Genomic DNA, 20,814 nt, shown 5'->3' with positions numbered 1-20,814 from the left:
CGGACGACGGGGGTGGTGATGCGGCCGAGGCAAAGCCGAGGAGGAGGGGTTTATTTCACTTATACAACAGGTTACCCATAATGACTATATGGTTACTTTTATATTTATTGATTTTTATCGACTTAATCAGCTGAAAGTGAAATATTCTTCCGCGGCTGTTTGGGCATATTACTTTACCATTATCAAGCAAAACTCGTAGCTACAAAATTTGTAGTTCTATTTGGACCGCTGATATGCAAAAACACTGGTTGGTAGTTCTATTTGCACCTTTGTTAAAGTTACAATCTCAAAGATTTCTGTTTCGTTCTCTTTGGCGGTACCAATGGCAAAAAGCAGTAATTGCAGGTGTGTTTTTGGACCTCACTTCCCAGAGATCCAACCGGATCTCTGTCGCCTGTGTGACGTCAGTCATTACTATTTACTGAATAAAAAATGGTTGTTATAAGAGTAATGTTATGTACACACTCATTCATTGTCTAACATTAGGTTAACATAAGCTGCCTTTACACTGCCGAGCTGGGTTAAAATGCTGTAGCAGACCTGGGGTAGAATTAGTGATGATCAATTTCCACAGACGTTCTTTATCCACCTTTTGCCCAGTATGAACATCTTTACACTGCAGAGAAGAATTTGCGGTATTCGCTGCGGCTCGTACAATCGTGCACACTAAACAGTCTTTCTCGTGAATGATTGTTGTGTGATATTTTTGAAACAACTGCCTTGCAAAATGTTACCGCTGGTGTTTCTGGTTTTGCTAGCAAACTGTTCGAGAATAAAGCGGAGCTGGGTGTTCAATTAGCAATCAGAACAAGAATAATAAAACAAAAACAAAGGAGATTTCATCAAAAAAGGGCAAGGCTGAAGGACCATATGAGGAAGCGTAATAAAATAATAACGCTAATCCATACTGCTGCATTCTTTTATTTAGTTTTCTCTGGTTTGACATTTTACACTGAAATCAGACCTGGCTCTGCTCCACCTATACCCCTGGTTAATGCTCTGTGTAAAGACGGCTTTATTCCGATCATTATAATATATTGATGAACTTGATGGCAATGTAAATAACGGTAACGTTAAGGCCAATTCAGATCAATGATTCGCAACGAGACGAAACGGGTTTAGAATGTTGCAGAGAAAATTGCAGCGGTGTGAATTGGTTAGTTGCAGAGCGTCTGAAGCCTTTGCCTGGGGTCTCAAAAGACCCACCTTGTCAAATCGCCAAGTGCAGTTAGAACGTTTACAATCAGACGTCTTGGAATTTTGCAAGTTGCATCCAGTCTGGTTGCGAATCATTGATCCGAACTGACCTTTAGTTAGCTAAATTGCAACGTTGCAACAAGGTAGCATTGCATTTGAGAGACGTTTTGCGAGGTCGATACCAGTCGGTAGCATTTTTTCTAATTGTTAGCTGACATTAAATTGTGTTAATTACATTAGCTAGCTAGCTAACACAATGTTACCTGATATGAGAGATGGATACTGTGCGCAACGTTGTCTAAACTAATGTTGCCTTTCTTGACATGGTCCGGTAGCTAGCGTTAGCTGTGCAAATAGCTAGGCTATTTAATTAGTAACGTTACATTGTCATCAAATGTAATACAAAATCTACATCAACAAATAATATGACCTCTCATGTTACACAAAAACTTTTTAGGGTTCCATAACCCCCCCCCCCGTTATTGTAATGCTAGCAGGCACCGGAAAAAAACAGTACACGGCTCACACACAAGTGAGCTGAAGAGTGAGCCTGTTGCGTTAGCTTCGCCTACCCTCTCTGGCGGACCAACCACTGATGGGTGATGGAAAATGCGTCACTAACTATGCGCCGCTTGTGATTTTTTCCCGGGAATGTCTCCACAGACACCCAGTTCTTTAATCATAAATTATTATGTTAATAATAATATTAATTAATATAATAATAGGCTCAATCACCATTGCATTACCTAATTCGGCGATAGATAGTGACTTAACAGACATTTATTTTCGAGATTATTACTTTAAGCAAAAACCTCTGGTCTTTAATTCTATGCAAACAATGATTCTATCAGGAAAAAATAGTTCGTTCTCGTTTTATACCATACAATCTTGGTCATTTTTGTCATTACATTATTTAAGAAAGCTGCATGACACCATAACTCAATTAAATTCATCTCCTTAGCTCTGTCTTGCTTTTTAAACCGGTGTGGTCACGCAGTGTAGATATTGTGTCTTTCTAAGACCCTCTGAAACCCGGTTTGAATGCCAGCTAGCTTTATGATAGGTTTGCTGTCACTTGTCACCTAGCCATTAGTAAAATTTAGCTGGGTTTTAGGTCAAAATGGTCTCAGGGTATGCTTATTATCCCAGCTAAAACAACGGTTACTATAAACGCAATCGTTTACAAAGATACGGAATAAAATGCATCCAGTAGCCAGCAGTTAAATACGGAATGCCTATTCTACTGTCGGGATAGTTGGTGACCCTAAATGAAGCCAGCTACAGTAATTAGAACTGTGGTTCAATGTTGCCATCAATTGTGAAATTGGACATTGAAAAGGGGGATGTAACAACAATTCAAAATAGAAAGAATAATGTTGCTGTTCTAACTGCTTTAGAATGCTGGATTATGCTGCGCATTGATTTTAGAACTGTTAAAACGCAATGAAAAACAAACTGAAAAATTGTTGGAACGCAAAGCAACTGAATTGAGGCACATGCCATGGATCTTGATAGGTATTTGTAAGGAGGGAGCCCCCCCAACAGCTCACCATTTGTTTCATATATTACCATTATCTAAGTTCAAAGTTTACACAAGTACATATCGTGAAATTCTGAGTTCCGAAATGAATGATTTCATAAAACTGTGTGTATGTGTGTTTGTGTGTGTGTGTGTGTGGCTTTATCAGTTGTAATTGTAATATAGGCCTAGGAGTGTCCTTCTAATGGCTGAGTTGCCATTCACTGCTGTAGAGCCCCACCTGCCCAATAGCATGCTGACGATGTGATTCCCAACAATGTTTTGTGTGAAAATTTGTTAGGCCAAATGCAATGGAAAGTGAATGGGAAAGAGATCAAAGCATGCAAAGACCAGAGATTTTTGTTAATGACCGTGTTGTGTGTGTGTGTGTGTGCGTGCGTGCGTGCATGTGTGCATGTGTGTGTGAGTGTGTTACTGTTACTACTTTTAATAAACCTTGCCTTTGGGTTAGTCACTTAGTTTATTTTCTTGAGCTTTGTTCCCTCCCGGCCTATCTGAAGTTATCGCAAACTAAGACTGTTTAGTTTGCAATCTCAAAACCAATGTATAGTAATTGTAAGTTAAAGGTGTGTCACTGATGTAACCGGTTACAGCTCGAAGTGGCGTTGAGGTCTTAAAATATATTGAAAAGGTCTTAAAAAAGGTCTTAAAATGTACTGAATTTAACTGCAGGATTCCTGCATATACCCTGATGTAGAAAAGGCACTACATATACTATTATTTACTGTTAGACATGGCCAATCAGAGAAGCAATATATCCAGGCAAAGAAAACATGTTTACACTGGAATAAAAGTTCCAGTCTGGAATAAAATTACAGTGAATTGTCATTCTGATCTCTGTGAATAAGTAAGCATTTGGTCTGCATACAAGCCTGCTCGACACACCCTAATAAAAACCACTGCTGTTTTTCATCAACAGTACATGTATGACTCAAACTAGCCACAATCCTTGAAGAGATAATACTGGAGCTGAATCCATGGAAATTTAGAGAAGAACATTTGGTCTGCCAAGGCTGCCAAACAAAATAAAGCCAATAAAAAACCCAACACTCATGTACTGTATCATAATGTGTTACAGGACGGAGCGGCCATAATTTCTTCTCAAAGTGCAACTTGACTTTGCTTATAAAAGCACTATCTTCTTACATTCATGTATTGTTTATATTTCTGAAATGTAAACAGGTATTAAGCTGCACCATTAACAGTCTGGACAGTACTGAGGGTAATGGACAAAATCATTTATTAAGAAATTAAATGCCCCGGCTTTCTTTGTCTCCAGATTTATATCTGGAGGAACAAAAAGTTAACCACTGACCTGATGGGATACATGCCAACAAATATGATCTTCCCCTTTTCCCCTTGAGCGAAAACATACTCTTTACTCACTGGTTAATTATTGCCTTATGCACGTCAACTTCTATATGACTGTACTGGTGCTTCCACTGTACTGTATAAAAGTGGTTTCCACACTGGGTACCAGGGAATAAATTGTTAAAAGCTTTTTTATTTCAAGAATCTTTCCCACCAACTCTACTACTGCTGTTACTGCAATATAAGGTCAACTGTATTTGGAATGACTTCTATTTTTAATTAAAGTAATCGAGCACATGGTTTGGCTTAACACTCCACTGCATTAAAATCAATTACTGGTCTTATACTTTGTGCTGGTAAGGCCATGTATAAAGGACTACATCGTTCTAGAGGACATAAAAAGAATGGCCCTGTAGTGAAACCACTCAATATGGAGCCACATTATTCATACAGAGTTTGTACCTATGTATATTACCCAATTTTTCAAAAAATTGTGTTCAAAATTTTCTGTTGGAAATATTTCTTATTGGGATGGCAGGTATACCATCCCACCAAGTTATGGCTTGGTGAGGTGGCATGCCCCATACCTATACAGCACCAAGATGTACACAATGGCCACAGGCTCTCAGCCCTCTTGCCAAAGGGCAACATAATCATCATGAACTCTGATTACGTGATTATGTGTTCACCTGTTAGCAATTCGGGAGCTAATTGGTTGTAACATTTATTCCGCCTAGTTGCTTTGTTCATCACTGTGTACTGAGCCTTCATGCCTGCTGCTCCATGCTGGCCTCTGATCTAGTGCCCTCTGAGCGTAATACGTTGCCTTGAGTATTTAGTTTTTGTTTCGAGCTCCCAAAGTTTTCAGTATGCTGTTATTCTGATTTTACTCTGCAAAGTCTCTTATATTTTTTGACCATCTCCTGTTGCCTTTCTCTGCTATTGTGTTCACCACCACCATTGTTACACTGATTACATCTTCATAAATGCTCCAGACCCACTAAGAATACATCTCCCCATTGGACATTTAGGTACATCAGCCGATAAAAACATTAGATACTCACACAAAATGGCGTCAACTTAACTTGTGGCTCACCGAGTTGTGCGTGTCCCTTTGGAACTTTTTGGATGAGTGACAGTCCCGAGTTCAAATCCCTCTTGGACAGAAGTTAACCTTTATCTCATTACACTTGCTAGCTGGCTAAAGAAAAATGTAACATTTACTTTAAAAGTATTGCTTTTGCATTTGTACAATCTTTGCGGGAAACTCATTTATATTTCAAATAAAATACACGCACACTTTAGACAGTTCCGCGAATATTGTTTAATGTCATTTTGATTTCAATACTTTCAATGGCAGACCTAGATTTTAATGTATGACTTATCGACAGTGCTTTGTAGGCTATGTGTGAGTAACCTGCCATTTTTGTATGTTGAAAATGTGGTTTTCATCAGAAGCAGACAACCTGAGACCATAGCACTCCAGGAAATAAGTATTCAATACCTAATCACTCAGTCTAATAGACCAGGCCTACAAGGGGGGGTTTTGGGAGCAGAGTTATATGCTGTGTCTGGGTGTAAGTTTTTGTTTATGGGTCTTTGTTTATGGGTTTTTGTTATTACTTTGCCTCGGAGGTTTTTGGTTGCCAAATTGGCCTTTTTTTCCTTGTTTAGTTGAGAATTCTGTTGGATTGCCATTTTTGGGCAATAAACAGAGAAAGTCAAACATTTTTGCTGTTTTTGCTGTCTGTTCACCATGCGATCAGTGGCCACCCCCAGCCCTGCATCACATATATTAAACTGATGTTTATAATTGTAAACAAACAATGCAACTCATGTTTGTATGTGCAGCATCTAGTAACGTGATGTTGCTGTACAAACTGCTTTGAAGCTACCTCAATAGTCATCTTATAGGACTGAGCAGTCAGTGCTGTCACTAGGGGTTCTTTTTTCCATGATCAATGCCACACGGAGGATGGGCACAGTCAATGGCGCAGCATGTAGGTGCACTGAATGTGGTTACTGAATGTTTGCATGACATGGGGAAAATTAGCTGGATTATGCTGAATATATTATCAGAGTGTGCGTTGTAGCACGATTCATAAATAGCCAATCAGATTAACTCTTTTCACCCCCTTTAAGTGCATGGTGTACTGCCAGTTTCCTTGGTCTACCACTGCAATGGAAAACGAGGATAAGGATACTAATCAGACATTTCTTCCAAGATGTTCTTATGGGGTAGGTGCAGAGTTGGGCTGTCGCTTTTTTCAAAAACTGAATTCAAATGAATCTCATAAATAAGAGAAATTTGTTCAAATTTTCTTCTGTAAAAATTTCAGTAAAACATTCTCTTAACGTTTATTATGGGTTTTAATTGTCGATTAAACCTATAGCTAAATAGCTTACATGTGCAACGCTATGACAACAGTAGCTGGAAATTTTATTAAACAAAATAAACCCAGTGACGATCATAACAATGCCTGTGATCCTGTTCACAGCATTAAAATAACTTGAAATGAACTGTTGCTCAAATGAAAGGAAAACTATAAAGCACAATTTATCATTAACTCACAACAATGGAATATCTTACTGTGGGACAAGCAAGGATTAATTAAAAATGTTTATTTTCTGAATCCAGCAGTTCCAACAGTCAATGCCCTTGTTAAAATGTTCAGTACTCTGAATACTGAACACAAGCGATATTGCGTGCTAGGACCCCTCACTAAACCTACATATACAATATATTTTATGTGATTTTATTTAATAATTATTGTTGAAAATGAGAATTATCAACTAAATCACCAAATTCATTGACAGGTCAGTCTACAGTAAACTGGTGGAATCAACTAACAAGTCAAAACAAGCACTATATCAGGTTTGAAGGTTAAATTATTGTATTCAATACAAAGCAGTCAATTAGATTAATGAATTGAAGTCATACATTGTTTATTGGATGCAGGCACACTATTTCTAAATGACAAAACAGAAAACATAATTCAAAACATTAAACAATTACTTTGGAAATACCAGAAAAAAGAGAGAGACGGATAAACCAGACCTTGTCAAAGTGTTACACACTTCCGGTTTAGGCACCACAGGATGAACACAACGCAACACAACAACTCTTTCCTGTGGTCATCTTAAATACCTTACCCAGCATGGCTTGAGGATGTTTGCCCTGATTGGGTGATTGCCGAGTTCAGGTGTAGGAGGGAAGAGAAGGGGGGTCAGACTCATTTATGACAAGGACTGGCCTACCTAAAAGCAGACCTCATCCTTATTGATCAGTGTGAGTTTATGTTGTTGGAAGCAGCGTTAAGCACTATGCTATTATTATCAAAAGATTTCTGAATTAACTCTCTAACAAGATCAAACCTGAATATGTAAGGAGGTATTTCAGTTCAGCTTTTGAATACATATAAAAAGCAAGGAAGTTTATCTCTGCTTCTACAACAGGATGATATTTGTAGACAGATAATTGTAAAAGCCAGCCAATTCTAACCTCCACCTTCAGTCAAAATATTTTCCATACAACAAAACCAAATCGTACCATGTAGGTTTCCGCTAGAAACTGTAATTGGTTCTAAAAATTGAGATTTCCACTACCAGGCCCCAACACCTGTATAAACATTAAGATTTTCACTCACTCACTTAAATGTCACAGATTGCATTCAAACTTAAAGGGGAATTGCACTTTATAACACTTCTGCTTCTGATGACTGATATTTTCCTTCTAATGAATGTGTCACCCTTCATTTTCAAATTAGTCATTTCATTTTAAATGTCTAACGTTAGAAACAAAGACCTTTTTTTTTAGTGCAAGTCCACATAGTAGTACGGTTTCCGGTTTTTTCTTCTTCAATTTCGTTTCATGGCAAATCGAGAAGAAGCGAGAAGCAAAACATTCCGTTAACTTAGCGTTGAAATCGAACAAACTAACGTCTGCTAGCTTTTGTTTGATGCGATATCGGTGTAATAATGAGGTGCATGTACCCGGTTGTTATAATGTCCCCGTTAAACTTGACTTAAAAGCACATTTTCATAGTTTTCCACACGATGCCAGACATGGTTGGATGTAATCAGACACCCCAACATAACAGCCGAAGAAGTTCGCAAACAAGGACTAAGGGTATGCAGCGACCATTTTGAAGGCACCGACTACCAAGGTGACCGTCTGAATCCTGGAGCTGTACCCACCGTTTTTCCATCGTTGGTTGAACCGCTCGAGGTAGGTACTATGCGGGCTGGCTAACGCTATCGCGTCTGTCTGTGATACATAGGATGTCTACCACCAGTTGCCGTGTGTCCAGGGAATAGCATGTGGTTCCTCAATCACAGTCCGCTCCTGACTTGCTCTCGCACGATCCGCCTGAAAATCAGCCAGCTCTTCTTCTGTGTATTCCGGCTAGATTCGATAGGGCACAACAATCCCATGATCAAAAACAAAATCTCCTTCGTCCTCAGACATTTTCGGTTTCGCTAGCTAGTAGTCATACAACACTATTTCTACGACCAATCTAATGTTATTGTCTGCAGGCACATCTGGAGTTTGAAAGCCTTAAATAGAACACCCCCCTAAATGGGTGAGGATTGGCCAGATTTTGGAAGTCTGCTTTCCTGAGATATCTCTCCATATTTGGTCAAGCAGTGCAGGCACACTGCGCCAGTGAGAGTACATGGAACATTTCAATCCTGGCTCTTCCATAAACAATAAACAAACACCCTCTGTGCACCAGTATGTCAACACAACTAGTTTTATTTATGTAACACAATATGAGCGGGGGGGTTTAAAGTAGAAACAATGACATAGAGAGGCCATTGTGAATCAGACGTGTACAGCAATACTGCTCAGGGAAAAGGCAACACAGATTTTTTTTTAAAGAATCTAATTGAGGGCCAGCTGAGAGCAGAAAGTGCATGGGATTTGCTGATTTCATTGAGTTTACTCCACTGCTGGCTTACATCTAGAACAACCAATAATCCTGGTGAAAGCACGCACTGTATAAGGTTACACACTTAAAACACCGAGCTGTATTGTAACCCTGCCATAAATACAAAATGGATTTGAATTCCCATCAGTGGAAAGGTCCCCAGACAACTAAGTCTAGCTGTACTAAAGCTCTTTGTGGACATTTGGACATCTATTGTACTGTGCATGTTTGTACATACACACAATGTGAATGTCAGAATTTTAAAAATACCATTATCTCTTTTAATAAAATACATACATACTCATATCACATATTCTAAATGCTAGACATACAACATAATGTTGGATAGAAGAGGGTTTCTTTTAACTAAACAAAACATAAAATATTATTACTTGTACTCAACAGGTTATGAACACAATATTTTTCATAGTAAAATATATTTAATGGTAAATATTTTTCATGGCAACTTAATCAACTGCTATACAACACTACTGTGAAGTACATACTGAAGTACATATTGATTAGTAAATTCCATAATTTTCAGGGCATACATTCCATGCTGTGGAAGAGAAGGGCGAATCAATCTTGTTTGGCCAGTTTTCATTATTGTCATGGTAATAATGCAAGTGAATAGACGTTTTCCTTGAAAGAAAACTTGACACATTCTCCACAGCCATGAGAAATCTACATCACAATGTGCTTATATTATTATTAGTATATTTGTTGCATTACCTTGAATGCTCCCAAATCTCTGCTTAGAATTTAGTAGGGCATATGTTTAAAGCACTCAAAACACCAAGAAAAATATTATAAAATTAAAAAGTTTTAATGTACTTAGCATTTATCTGCAGATAGCAGCATTTCCTTATTTCTGTTCAATAGTACCAGTTTAATAAATTGTCCTCTCCGCACAAATCAAATAAATAAAATTTGTAAAAACTTACATAAGTAAAAAATAAATATATAATGTGAGTGAATACAGTAGCAGCAGCATCTCTTTGTTTTCAGTCAGTAGTTCCAGTAGTTCCAGAGCTGCAGGTTTTATTTATTAATGACATCGAAAAGTACATATCAGAGTCAGTGTCTGGGCTAAAAACTAAGAAATGTCATGTATAATTCCATTATTCAATCCACATTACAATCTAATATACAGTTATCTTAGCCAGTAAAAGGTTGTTTAGATAGCATTCACGTTAATAAGCATTCACGTTAATATATGAAAATACATAATGCTGTATATTTCAGAATGTGACTGGCATTTAAAGGAGACTGGGGGTCAGTTTTTGAGTTAAAAGGCAACGTCATGCAATTGGATTAATCTGTCGACAACATTACAACGAAATATACATTTAAGCAGTACTGGTTTTATACTATATTTACTGTTATTTAGAATAAGAAAAACATGCTAACATTTTGAAAAGTTGATGGTGACTGAGGAAATGTAGGCTGATATTTATAGCAAAACGGTATATCTATATAGGTACTGTTACCATGTGTGACTGGGAGGTAATATTTTTGGCACCTTGCACAGTGTTTGCTAATGCTAGTCAAGTGGGCAAACATCCTTCATCTTTGAAATCTCAGGATTCATTTACCTATCAACAGCAGAGTGTAAGACTGGTCACTCTACCATCATTTGTGAATGTATATCACTGAATTAGCTGACCTGCTGCACTGTTTGTAGCTGGCTAAGTTACATAGCCAGTTGACTTCCCCTCAGGGTACCTATCAAAAGTACCTAATGTTAGCTGAGGAGGTAAATCTTTCAGTGGCTACAACAACAGCTAACACTACTTTGCAAACCAAGACTTGCATCAAACATAATAGTATAGGTTAGCCACTGACTGACTTTTTGAACAATTAACACAATAATTGTTCTGTGCATGAGTTTATATTTAGCTAATTAGCAAATTCGCTAATGTTAGCTTTATTGTCTAGCTAGCTTATCTGGTTGATGATAGCTAGTCTTGCACTGGCTAACATTACTTATCGCCAACCAGAAATAGTGTTCTCTTGCTAAAAGACCAGAATCAATCGAATTATACATAAAATAAACATTGTATATGTTATATATTAAACATGGCCAATTAGGTGGGAGAACTGGGACATGGGGGAGTGCTAACATTTTTGTTAATTGGTCACAGGGGTACAATCATCAGTCGATACTCATGATCTCATCGATTGACCACTAATCACAATGTGCTTCGAAATAACATCCACCAGACACAATGGCTGTTTTAACAACAATGTTAGTTAGAGACCTGGTGTCCCCTCCAATTTACTTTCTCATCTCAAAATAATTCAGAACTCTGCTACTAGAGCCCTTACCTGCACATGCACTAGTGACCACATATAACCAGGACTGCAAACTTTCTACTGGCTCTCAGTCAGATTATGAATAGAGTCTAAGGTCCTTTTCCTGACCTGTAAGGCTCGATCTGGTCTGGGCCTCCATTACATTAAGCCTCTTCTCCATGCCGTGCTGTACCGTACCATGCCGTACTGTTAACTAGTCTTACCATTCTTCTTTGTTTGCAGTGATGAAGCTGTGTCACACTCAAGTCACTGTTAGACTTAATAATTAGTAAAAGTTAATTTCTCTCATGTTCAGACAACAGTAAAACAGGATGAGGGCTTCAAACTCCATGCTTTTTATGTTTGCAGTGATTGTTGTTGTTTAGTTCACAGTGTTGCATGCCAAAATTACGTTGGGAGTGCAACCGTTACTTTTTTGGTCACACCCTCCAAAATTATCATCATCACAGTTCTTAAAAGGGTGGTGGAAACAAAACTGGAACGTACTGCAGACACTACTGAGGTTCCGGATAGGTCCGGGTATGGATGGTTCCTGAACCGTTTCGTGAAATGCAAAAGGGGCTTTGGTGAACTCATGAACCCCTACAATTCCAGGCCATCCCCGCTGATTCTGGCACGCTTACAGTACCTTCCACCAAACTTACGTCTATGGGTGGCAGGGCTTTCTGCACTGCTGTGCCCAAGCTCTGGAATTACCTACCAGAGTGCATTAAGGCTGTCAAAAGTGCCATGAAATTGAGTTTGAATATTAGCTTTTGTGATTAGTTAGAGTTCGAATATATTTGAATACCATTTGCCTATAATTCACAAAAATAAGCTACGCGCAATATGTATGTGATGCTCCCTCCAAACTGGCCTGCGCGTTATTTTCCACAAGCGGGCAGTAGAATAGAGGACATCGGTGAACTTACATACTAGGTTACTACATCTGGGGCCTCATTTATAAAACGTATTTTCGATCAACTTTGTGGCGCGTACATAGAAAACCACGTCAAAGTAGTGATATATAAAAAATTTCAACATGACTCGATTTGATCGTGGAAACGATTGTAGCTCCACGTCTGGTCTTCACTTCGCGTATGCATGCAAGTTCATTTTATAAATGAGCCCCCTGCAGTTTCTATAGCCTAATGCGCAAATGAATAAAACACTTTCTCATGGATGTAATTTGTCACAACTCGGCATTTATTAATCACAATAATAGGGAAATGATTGTTTATAGGAAATCCCTGTTTATTTCTTACCACAAAAACTATTCAAACGGCTAATACCTGTAGCCTAAAACAACATAAACAAATTAAACAGAGTAAGTAATTTAACTTCTTTCATTATCCAATTTTATCAAAATCTTCAGAACAGAAAGGAAACATAGCCTGCCATGGGACCATTATTTAGCCTAAATTGTTCGCTGACCAGATCTGCTGAACAAAGTGAAAAAAGAGACTGGCTCGCGAGGCTAGCTGACCAGTAACGTTAGGTGTCCATGGAGCTGAAAGTATCACGGTTATTGGCAAGGAAAACGATCCACTTGCTCTGGATCCAGGGCAGAATGTTTTTTGTTGACAGAGGAAGTAACGTTAGCACAGGAAATGAACTTTGCGTGCATGAACATGATTCGCCGCATGAAATTAAAGCCTGTATATTCATGTTAATTACAAAACGCGGGATCCAAAACTAATATTCGAATGCTCAAATTTAGGTTCGACCTTAAAAAAAAGAAAAGATTTTCGAATAGTTTTCGAACTTCGAATATTTTTTGACAGCCCTAGAGTGCATTAGGTTTTCTAATTCCATCCACTCTTTATTATTAGGCCTATTGTTTTTGTTAGTATTATTATTAGGGGTCCTACGAAGTTTTTGTTAGTATTATTATTATTATTATTATTATTCTTTTCCTGGAAATGGTCAAATAACTCAAAAAGTCCTTGACCAAAAATCATATAAATTACCAGGTCGAAAATAGAGACCATGAGTAACTATGCCAGAAAGAATCACCATGATTCGTCTAGATGGCGCTATAGTAACCAATTCAAAAAGCAAATTTCAAAATGCTGGCATTTCCACCCCGTTTGATGAAAATGCATGAAACCAGGTGTACTTGTGTCATTCCTCATGAGGAACAAATATGCCTCGAGAACCCATAAAGTCCGCCATGATCGATTTTCCTGCAGATTGAAAATTTGGCAAAACCTATAAAAAGTTTCTTCTAATAAACCATAAGTCGGATTGGTCCGAAATTGCCCATGAAAGTGTATGGTGCATATGGTCTCCCTATACGTATGTAGATTGTCCAATATCATCTCTAGTAAATCTGTGACAGAACATTTGCTGGGTTAAAAGATGACTGCAATACAGGGTAGATGGCGCTGTCATATAAACAAGTCTGTAACCATGAAACTCTTGAGTGGCGAAGCTTAGCAGTTTAAAACCTTGGGCTGCTTGGCCATCTCCTATATACTGCAGTCTATGCCGCTTGGACTCTTTTCTCCTTCACCTAGTATTTACCCTGCTTGGACATGTTCGTAGGGCCCCGCATTGCTGCTTGCAGCTATATTTAGGGGTCCAAGCAGCGAAGCTGGTGGAACCCTATTGTATCTGTTAGGATTATTATTATTAGGGGTCCAAGCAGCGAAGCTGGTGGAACCCTATTGTATTTGTTAGGATTATTATTATTAGGGGTCCAAGCAGCGAAGCTGGTGGAACCCTATTGTATCTGTTAGGATTATTAGGGGTCCAAGCAGCGAAGCTGGTGGAACTCTATTGTATCTGTTAGGATTATTATTAGGGGTCCAAGCAGCGAAGCTGGTGGAACCCTATTGTTTTTGTTAGGATTATTATTATTATTATTATTTTCCGCTAAAAGTGTCTGAGGCTCAGGAACCGTAAGTCCTAGAGCAACCAAATTTGGCAGGTGGGTTCCTATGGCCCCCCACTACTCAGGCACTAAAAATCACCTATGTCGGCCAGATGGTGGCGCTATAACAAAGGGTTTTGCGTAATAGTCCATAACTCCCACAACATAAGTTAGATCAACACAAAACTTCATCGACCTATGCATCTGAACGTGCTCTACAACTTTGCCATTGGCACCACCTATGTCCGCCATATTGTTTGGCCACCATTTTAACTTTTTCCTTGGGGCGTGGAAACTTCCTCCGCTAAAATGTCTGAGGCTCAGCAACCATAAGTTGTAGACTAACCAAATTTGGCAGGTGGGTTCCTATGGCCCCCCACTACTCAGGCACTAAAAATCACCTATGTCGGCCAGATAGTGGCGCTATAACAAAGGATCATACTTTAAAAAGTCATAACTCCCACACCGTAAGTCAGATCAACACAAAACTTAATCGACTGATGCATCTGAATGTGCTCTACAGCTTTCCTATTGGGAGCACCTATGTCCGCCATATGGTTTGCACACCATTTGGACTTTTTCATTAGGTGGGGTGCGGAAAAGCTGGAGCTCCAAATCTAAACGGGACGGAGTGTGGCACAGTGGGTAAGGAACTGCGCTCGTAACCGAAAGGTCGTAGGTTCGAATCCCGGGTAAGGACACTGCCGTTGTACCCTTGAGCAAGGTACTTAACCTGCGTTGCTTCAGTATATATCCAGCTGTATAAATGGATACAATGTAAAGTGCTACGTAAAAAGTTGTGTAAGTCGCTCTGGATAAGAGCGTCTGCTAAATGCCTATAATGTAATGTAATGTAAACGGTTACGACATCGAGTAAACTTCTTTACGGCAAGCGACAACCATGGCGACGCAAGTAATCCGACACCGTAGGTCTAGTTTTCCAGTGAGGGGAGGGTCTGAGCGTCGCGGAAGCAATGGAAGACAGTTCTTGAGCCTGCATCCATTTGAAGACAGTATCGGGTGAGTTCGTTTAGTCTTTGAATCTGTCATTATGCTGAGAAATAGCTAAACCATTTTATTGATAGGTTCTGAGTTTCTGTGCAAACGCGCGAAAACACGCTGGTATAATGAAACAATGACGGTAGCCTAATGCATAGTCCGCTTCGTTCCGTTGCTACCATAACATAACGACCTACAGCTGCAGTTTCTCGCTGCATTTACTAATATTGAATATAAACAAAAGACGCAATTTATGCTGTAAATCGTATTCTCAATTTAATCTCTAAATCGACTGTAAGCTTAGGGTTGTAACAAGGTAGTTGTTTCGTAGGTGACTTAACTCGTCTTAACTATTGCCGTAGGGTCTAGTTTTTATCAGTGAGGGGACGGTCTGACCGTCGGGAAGCATTGGAAGACAGTGTCGGGTGAGTTTGTTTAATTTTTAAATCTGTCATTATGCTGAGAAATAGCTAAACCATTTTATTGATAGGTTCTGAGTTTCTGTGCAAACGCGCGAAAACACGCTGGTATAATGAAACAATGACGGTAGCCTCATAGTCCGCTTCGTTCCGTTGCTACCATAACATAACGACCTACAGCTGCAGTTTCTCACTGCAATTACTAATATTGAATATAAACAAAAGACGCAATTTATGCTGTAGTCTGCCAATGTCTAAATAAATAATACGGTCCATTTGAAGACAATATCGGGTGAGTTCGTTTAGTTTTTAAATCCATCATTATGCTGTGAGAAATCGTATTCTCAATTTAATCTCTACATTGACTGTAAGCTTAGGGTTGTAACTAGGTAGTTGTTTCGTACGTGACTTAGTCTTAACTCGTCTTAACTATTGCTTCGATTTCTGCATAGACTGCGTTGCTGCTGTTCTTGTTTGTGTTAGTGTTAATCAGTTTAACCTACCGGGTCCAAGTTGAACTACGTGGTTGTTCCCTGCACTTAGAACGGTAGGTTACTGCCCCCTAGGGTTTTCGACACACTTGTTCCTGGTTATGGTTATACATTTTGTTGTACGTCGCTCTGGATAAGAGCGTCTGCCAAATGCCTGTAATGTAATGTAATGCAATATTCCGTAGCAACAAGATAAACCCGACATTAGCCCTAAAATATGCCAATACAGCAGTGAAAACGCTGCTCACTGAATAACGAAATAAACGAGACAATTTTTTTTTTTTAAATGATACCATGTCATTCTACAGTCAATATCTGGGACTAAACATTTAATAAATATACAATCTTACCATCGGTTTTACGCGTAGAGATGTCCCTTTTGCGAATGAGTGGTCATATATTGTCTTGGACAATCCGTTTGTGAAATATACGCGCATTTTTAAATCACTGGGTAGGCTACGTTCAATAATAGCTGTGCGTAATACCACACCTGTTGCTTACGGCTTTGTCGCCCTTTTTAGTGCACTTTGGCTTGATTGACAGTTAATTCATTCCGTAGGTGAGAGTATAAGCTTTCTAACGATGTATAACATGTCTGATTTTGCATTTGGAATAGCGTTTTATAGCTCAGCGTAACAAAACTTTTTCTTATCTGCCAATGTCTAAATAAATAAAACGGTAGGCTACTTTGCGCGCAGCACGCAGTTCGCGAGTTGATATCACGTCTTTTTTCCGTTTTTTCTCAATGTCGTATTTACTATTTGAAATGTGCATTCATGTGTTATTATTCTATCTGTCTCTGTGTCTCTCTGAAATGTGCATTCTCTGCTAAACTGAGCAATGGATTGGAATATGTGTCTGACGTAGTTCTGCACGGTATACCTAAACTTCAGCACTTAAAAAAATTTAAAAAAAGAAAAAGAAAAAAAAGAAACGGTTCGGTATTAGAATATTCAGACGTTCGGTAGTTTTGAGTCAAATGTAAAAGCCAGGGAAAATTGTCTCCCGCATTACTGATTGAGAGGATGAAAAGTGTAATTTGTCAGAATCTTCGCTAGAAGGCAGTAGCAACTAAGGTTGTCAAGTGAGGTGACTTGCGCTTGTGCACTACTCGTTGGTACAGCGCAAGCTTGGACTCAGTTCACTTCAGTTGCAATAGCTGTTCTAATTTGTAAATAATTTATTATAGGAAGATGCTGTATTTTTATTGAAACATGCAATTTTTACATCTATTTTAAAGTGAAAGACCTGTTTAATGATTATTTCGTTTACAATTGTTTAATTTTTGAAATATATTTAATATATTTTTCTATTATTTAGTGTTGTAACACTACAGGCCTATGCTTATTAATATGTTGACCAGGCTTCAACTTAAAGGTTGTTAATAAACCAGGTTTTTAATAAACTGTGAATTTGAAAATAAGGTTAACCCTTTTGGACATTAGGTTTCTGATCTATGAAGGTATTTTCAGTATTGTTAGGTACTGAATATTGAATCAATATTGTTTCAGTATTGAGTATCATGATACTAAACCTGGTATTGGTATGAAAGTCAAAATTTTGGAATCGTGACAACACTAGTGTGACGCCTTTTTTAGTTACAGCATGGAAGCGATGCAGCTGTACATACACGCCGGGCCATATATGTGTTACGACATTCCATCTAAGTGTTACGATATCCCATCTAAGCGTTACGACATAGTAAAGGCCTTTACGGGAAGCGGCCAGGACACATCCATGGCGACGCAACTAAGTCATCCGACAGCGTCTCAAAATTGGCCATAAGTCATCAATGTTTCATACGATCATCATGATATTCAGTAGATATGTTGGGTGAAGGCATATGATCATGCGGACAAAGCCTTTTTAAAATCGCTCCATAGGGGGCGCGATGGTGCCAATGCTTGGACCCCTCCCAACGCCGCTTGCGGCTTTAATTATTCTTATTATTGTAGGAAATTTTGAGACTCCCCATGATTGAGATGACGTCACATGTTAAAGTTAGGGTATTCCCATCAATTTTGATCAAACTGTTTCCTCCAAACTCTCGATGCTGCATGATAAAAATATATCACATGTATAACTATACACTAATATAATCGATATGTAATCCAATAAACCTATATCAGTAGTTGCAGCTAAGCTTATGGAAACGCAAGAAACCACAGTGTACACTGTAGAAAAAAGCAAGCGCAGAAGGCTTAAAAAACCCATACTTACTCAGCAGAAAACGAACACTATATTATTGCCAAGTAAAGATGCTAGAAGGCGAATATTTTTCCAAAACTAACACAACGCTATTGAAGTGCTAGAAGACAACATTTTTACAGTGACCCTGATGTAAACTGAATATATATAGAAAAATGCTAGAAGGCGAATATTTTTCCAAAACTAACACAACACTATTGAAGTGCTAGAAGACAACATTTTTACAGTGACCCTTATGTAAACTGAATATATTTAGAAAAGTACAGGAGGCTATAAATCCTGAAACGTGTATGCTTAAAGAAACATTACAGAATGAAGACTAAGATTTGTATAAAGGAAAGCTGGGGCAACAGTTGACAATAATGTTATCATCTAAAGAACAGAAAATCATTGTGGTGCCAAAAAGGTCAGGTCGACCCAAGAGCAGGAAAATCAAAATCATTGTGGTGCCAAGAAGACCAGATGGCTGGTATTTTTAGAAATGTGTTAAGGGGAGTTGTGGGGTACATTTGTGTATAAAATGGATGTGAAACTGACAATCGAGGTTCAATTCGGCTGAATTGATCCGGCTTTGTGCACCTGTGCAATAAAGTCTAACTTTTCTGAAGAGATTGCTGCTGTGGTGTCTTTCCCCTTGTGAAATTGTTTTCTACAGATTGGCGTTGAAGTCTGTCGGTTCCTAGACACGACATTATTGTTGTTGTTTTATTTCAAATCCAGTGCGCTGGAGTACACAGCCAAAACAACAAAAATGGTTTTACTGTCAAAATACTATTGCATTTCACTCTGTGTAACATCTTTCATGAGGAAAAACGATATCAAAATATATGAAAACGAATTTACAGGTCTCGGGGATTATTATTTTTGTAAAAAAAGTTTCCAGTGTTTGGCAGTTGTAATCACACTTGCGGGCCAGACTAACCCAAATTAACACTAAACACCGCGTAGCCTAGGAGTCCGCCTGCACAAACCATTCGGAAAATATTGAAATCACTAGAGAACTGCTGTAAACCGCGAATTTATGCCCTAGTGTATTATGCTCGATATTTTTAAAAGCATGTCTTTCTTCAATATTATTATTGCAACTAAAAACAGTTTGTAAAGGTGCTCAAAAAAAGAAAAGAAAAAAGAAAACATGGAGACCGAAAATTTCGCTCACCTGAGCCTGCAAGTACAAGCAGCAGGGCGATGATCGGAAGGCGTCTCTCTTCCATTGGAATCCAGTTCACACAGTTAACAGCCCACACCGCACTTATTTTAGGTTATCTAAAATGTTGTCAAAAATTTCCGACTATGAAGTAGGGGAAATGTTTAGTTTTGCTTACTACAAGAAACAGACATCCTGGGTGCACGAATGCCGATTCTCGACGGTTCGTAGTTTGCGTAATTCCAGCCTTTGTCGTGGAGTTACAACGCCTTCCTCGTTCCCTTCCGGGGGAGTAACATTAACTTCTTTTTGAATTGGAAATCGTCTACTTCACCTTCCTCACACTGCAGCGTATTATTGCACGTTCATTGTTACATTTAGCATTCCGCACTGTAAAGGACAACACAGTCATGGGATAACCCTGTTCTCAAATAATGTAGTTGACTAAATTATTTTTTATGAGTTAGACGTCATACATAGCCTATAAACCTTTTTTTGGCTACAGGCATTAAAAAAAAAAACCGGAGCGAAACAGTTCACATGCATTTGTAACTGAAACAACGTAAAGGTGTCTAAACTTGATCAAACAAATTTCCATTTCAATTGCAGGGAAATTCAAGACTCGTTTTTCGCATTGTGGCTTTACTTGGATTACACTAAATGTGCGTTTCTCTCCGATTTGCAGATTAAACGTGGTAGGCTGATAGATAATTGTGGACATTTTCCCAGTTATGATTTGGGACAAATTAATACCCACAACTGCGCTACTGTCCATAAATTGACGTAGATTATCCACGGGAGATTGGATCTCTACGGAAAAACAGGTTACATGATTTCACCATTTTACAAGACAGGAGAGCACAGTACTTTACAGTATAGTTCGTGTCGAAAGCAAAATGGGCGTGTCAAAAACACGTTTCTATTGTCATATAATTCAGTGAGTCACATAGCCTACATCATCTAATCAAAAGCATCATCCAATGACATAGATGTATCAAACCCGTTTAGGCGTTTCTGGGAAAGTAGCCTACATCTGTTTTTTGTTGTCGGTCCTGTAGACGAACATGTCAGTGCTGGAAAACAAAGGTTGTGGTATTTGTGTAAACTGTTTCGTTCATTAACGCGTTTAACCGTCAGTGAATTATACAACATGTATTTTATTACACTTTGCAGCAGCCAAAACTATTGAAAGTGAAGCTAAGAATTTAACGTCGGCTGAATAATATGTGGTAGGTTACATCAAAAATGGAACATGCCACTTAATTGTTTGCGTTATTTGAAATTATCAGCGCTGCCAAGGTCCCCGGAGTCCCAGACAACACAATCTCATACATACAATTTGAATGTTGGAATTTCAAAAATACCATTATCTGTTTTAATAAAATACCTACTTAGTCCTGT

General features: G+C 38.6%; 1 protein-coding gene across 4 annotated transcripts in view; it reads right to left on the bottom strand.

Moving 5' to 3' along the window:
* Nucleotides 1–19,737, bottom strand: part of LOC118235604 (myelin protein zero-like protein 2) — a 52,151-nt gene extending 32,414 nt beyond the window's left edge. For 2 of the 4 annotated variants that reach the window (XM_035433118.1, XM_035433116.1), the window contains exon 1: nt 19,426–19,737. Coding sequence is in view for 2 of the 4 variants with exons in the window: in XM_035433116.1 (XP_035289007.1) it covers nt 19,426–19,480 (55 nt within the window). In the remaining 2 variants the exon portion in view is untranslated. Of the gene's footprint in view, nt 1–8,245; nt 8,454–19,425 lie in introns of those variants that run through there. The other 2 variants (XM_035433119.1, XM_035433117.1) reach the window with 2 other exon arrangements.
* Nucleotides 19,738–20,814: the final 1,077 nt, after the last annotated feature.

Source organism: Anguilla anguilla, chromosome 9, assembly GCF_013347855.1.
Source record: "Anguilla anguilla isolate fAngAng1 chromosome 9, fAngAng1.pri, whole genome shotgun sequence".
Classification (NCBI taxonomy): Eukaryota; Metazoa; Chordata; class Actinopteri; order Anguilliformes; family Anguillidae; genus Anguilla; species Anguilla anguilla.
The sequence above is the reverse complement of the archived record's forward strand: the minus strand, read 5'-3'. Positions and strand labels throughout refer to the sequence as shown.